We start from the raw sequence: 3686 nt of genomic DNA on the forward strand, positions 1-3686 counted from the left end.
GAGGGGCTCGGGCCCAGATTACAGAGGAGGGGCTCGGGCCCAGACAGCTTGCATGCACTGCTGCAGAGGGTCCGTCTGCTGCCCACCCGCCTCCGTCCTCTCGTTCTCCCTTCCCAGCAGAATCAGCTGGGTTCTTCTACCCCACTCGCCCCAGCGCTTGGCCCAGGAGGGAGCGGTAGAGCTAAGGGGGAACGTGCAAAGCGTGAGAGAAAGAAGCTGGCTGAGGTGGCACGGAAAAGCGTTGGGGGAACTGGCGGACGTCATCCAAACACAAAATGACCTACTCGGTTATTAAGAAGCATTGACTTCTTCTTTCATTATGGCCTCTGTCTGCCGTCCTGTACGGAGACCCTCCTTGGCTGGAGGAAGTGTTTCCCTCTCGGCCAGGCTCCTTTGTAATTGCGTCTAGTGGTTCATGTGTGCAAGCTCGGGGGGTGTGAGTGGCTTTCGAGAGAAGAACGGTGCCCCAGCAGCCATGAGGTTCTTTCCCAGGCTAAAAATGTCATTACTAACCCATGGGTAGGCCATGATCCTGCTTCCTGCATAATGACCTTCTTCCTCTCCACAGCTCGAGGCACGCAGGGAACACTGAGGGTCTTCATGCTACTTTCCTGACTCCCCTAGGATGGATGTGTGTGGCTGGAAAGAAATGGAGGTTGCTCTGGTCAATTTTGATAATGCAGACGAAATCCAGGAAGAGCCAGGCTACGCCACAGACTTTGACCCAACCAGCCCAAAAGGCCGGCCTGGGAGCAGCCCCTTCTCCAACTGGAGGATCCTCATCGGTGACAGCACCAACCATGAGACGGCCTTCTCCAAGCTCGCAGGCGGCTATGTCGACTCCCCAGGGCCCGAGCCAGTGGTCTTGAATGAAGGAAACCAACGGGTGATCATCAACATTGCCGGGCTGAGGTTCGAGACCCAGCTCAGAACCCTCAGTCAGTTCCCAGACACCCTCCTGGGAGACCGGGACAAAAGGATGCAGTTCTTTGACTCCATGAGAAACGAGTATTTCTTTGACAGGAACAGGCCCAGTTTTGATGGCATCCTGTATTATTACCAATCAGGTGGGAAAATCCGGCGCCCCGCCAACGTCCCCATCGACGTCTTTGCCGATGAGATCTCCTTCTATGAGCTGGGTAACGAGGCCATGGACCAGTTCCGGGAGGATGAAGGCTTCATCAAAGACCCTGAAACACTGCTCCCCACCGATGACTTCCACCGGCAGTTCTGGCTTCTCTTCGAGTACCCCGAGAGCTCCAGCGCTGCCCGGGGGGTGGCCGTGGTCTCTGTGCTGGTTGTGGTCATCTCCATCACCATCTTCTGCCTGGAAACGCTGCCGGAGTTCCGGGAGGAGAGGGAGCTGAAGGTGGTGAGAGACCCCAGCCTCAACACGAGCAAGGCGGTCCTCTCCCACACCATGTTCACTGACCCTTTCTTCATGGTAGAGTCCACCTGCATCGTGTGGTTCACCTTTGAACTGGTGCTCCGGTTCGTGGTCTGCCCCAGCAAGACCGACTTCTTCAGGAACATCATGAACATCATCGATATCATCTCCATCATCCCCTACTTTGCAACGCTCATCACGGAGCTGGTCCAGGAGACAGAGCCCAGCACCCAGCAGAACATGTCCCTGGCCATCCTGAGGATCATCCGGCTGGTGCGCGTCTTCCGCATCTTCAAGCTCTCCCGGCACTCCAAGGGGCTGCAGATCCTGGGCCAGACGCTGAAGGCTTCCATGCGGGAGCTGGGCTTGCTCATCTTTTTCCTCTTCATCGGGGTCATCCTTTTCTCCAGCGCGGTCTACTTTGCCGAGGTGGATGAGCCAGAGTCCCATTTCTCCAGCATTCCTGATGGCTTCTGGTGGGCAGTGGTCACCATGACAACTGTGGGCTATGGTGACATGTGCCCAACCACCCCCGGGGGAAAGATTGTGGGCACTCTGTGTGCCATCGCTGGGGTCCTCACTATTGCCCTCCCTGTGCCTGTCATTGTCTCCAACTTTAACTACTTCTACCATCGGGAGACTGAGAATGAGGAGAAGCAAAACATCCCTGGTGAAATCGACAAAATCCTCAACAGTGCAGGCTCAAGAATGGGCAGCACAGACTCTCTTAGTAAGACCAATGGTGGCTGCTCCACGGAGAGGTCCAGGAAGTGACTTGTCCAGGGCCCCTTGGCTCCCTGAGTCTCCCCGTGTCTCTTTGTCTCTCTCTCCCCACCCTCACAGTCTCTTTCTCTCCTTCCTGCCTCTTGCTCTCCATTTTTCCAAAGACCAAAGTCCATCCTTTGGGAACAGCAGGCCATCTCTGACCACAAGCTGTTTGAATCAACCCATACTTCCGCCATAGTTTCTAAGCTGTTTCTTCTCAACCAACTGTCGGAAGATTTCATTCTCCTTTTCCGTGAGGGGCGGTCCCTGCTGCTCACCTGTGGTCCCCAAGACCGGCAGTATTGGCATTGCCTGGGAGCAAGGAAATGCAGAATCGAAGCCCACCTCGGACCTACTGAGTCAGAATTCTCCTTGTAATAAGATCCCGAGTGATTCATTTCCACATTAAAGGTGAAGGAGCCTTGGCTTTGGTCTTCCCAAGAGGAGGCATATTAAAAGGCCGGGGACTGCTGGGAGCCGTGAGTACGTGCTCGGGTTGTTTAATAATAATATCTTACACTTGTGTCACGTTGCCTAAATTTTCCAAAGCTCTTTCACCAACACTCTCTCACTGCATCTCAAAATAACCGGGAGAGCAGATTGGATCATCATTCCCATGTTGCAGGTGAACAAACCCAGGGACAGCAACTTACCCAGAAACGGTGACACGGCCGGTGCTGGAACCCACACCTACCTTCTCGTCCAGTGCTCATTCTGCTTGTGGAGGCAATGGAACCGGGGAGAGAGAAGCGAGAGGGATGTGAGGGCTCTGTCTTTGAGAGGACCCAGCAGACCTCGGGGCAGGAACACTTTTCCCAGAGACTCCAGCATGTCCCTGCAACCTGGGAAGGCAGCGTCTGCCTGAGCTCCTGCTCCCCAGTGCCTTCCCTGGGCGGGAAGCAAGCAGAAACACTCCCATCTCTGTGAATTTGCACACAGGCTGGCGATCCTGAGCGTGGGAAGGGTGTGCACCAGGGCCTCAGAGTGCCACTCCAGGAAAATGAACCTGTCCACCTGCCTCGGGGTTCAGCTGCCACTGAGTCATGAGGAACTGGCCAGAAGCCTGGAGGACAGCCGGGGTGGGAGCAGCAGGGCCCTAAGACATGTGCCCAGATCCCAGGCCTCCCCAAGGAGGGCGGTGGTGGCGGCAGGCTCACCTGAGGAACTCTCGGGAGGGGATCCTTGCTCCGCCCACCAAGTTCCCAGGAGGAGAGAGCGGAGCCGGTTTCCCCCAAAAGGCAGAGAAGGAAGTCTTTACCCTGCCTCCTCCAATTCATCCTCTCAAGTCAGGAGGCCTGGGCCTTCTTTGGGCCCAAAACCCGAGTCTGGCCAGACCTCAAAGCTGAGTGAGCATCGGAACTCCGGACCTCTGGGCCGCAGGTCACCGCCCAGCCCCACGTCACCCAACCCAAACCACACGACCCACAACACACAATCCTGGAACACACCCGGCTCACGCAACCCTGCAAGACACAATGCTGTAGCCACAAATACCACCATCCAGCTTCCGCTCTTTGACAGCCTGACCAAAAGG

General features: G+C 56.0%; 1 protein-coding gene across 1 annotated transcript; it reads left to right on the plus strand.

Annotated features, from left to right (window-relative positions):
• Positions 1-336: 336 nt before the first annotated feature.
• Positions 337-2229, plus strand: KCNA10 (potassium voltage-gated channel subfamily A member 10). The gene has a single exon (XM_049618582.1). It carries the CDS (start codon positions 626-628, stop codon positions 2159-2161), a length of 1536 nt encoding a protein of 511 aa, XP_049474539.1. The 5' UTR covers positions 337-625; the 3' UTR covers positions 2162-2229.
• Positions 2230-3686: the final 1457 nt, after the last annotated feature.

This window comes from Panthera uncia (genome assembly GCF_023721935.1).
Source record: "Panthera uncia isolate 11264 chromosome C1 unlocalized genomic scaffold, Puncia_PCG_1.0 HiC_scaffold_4, whole genome shotgun sequence".
NCBI lineage: Eukaryota > Metazoa > Chordata > Mammalia > Carnivora > Felidae > Panthera > Panthera uncia.

Bases quoted from the DNA above. Each gene is read 5' to 3' on its own strand.
- KCNA10 (XM_049618582.1), top strand. From the start codon at position 626: ATGGATGTGTGTGGCTGGAAAGAAATGGAGGTTGCTCTGGTCAATTTT.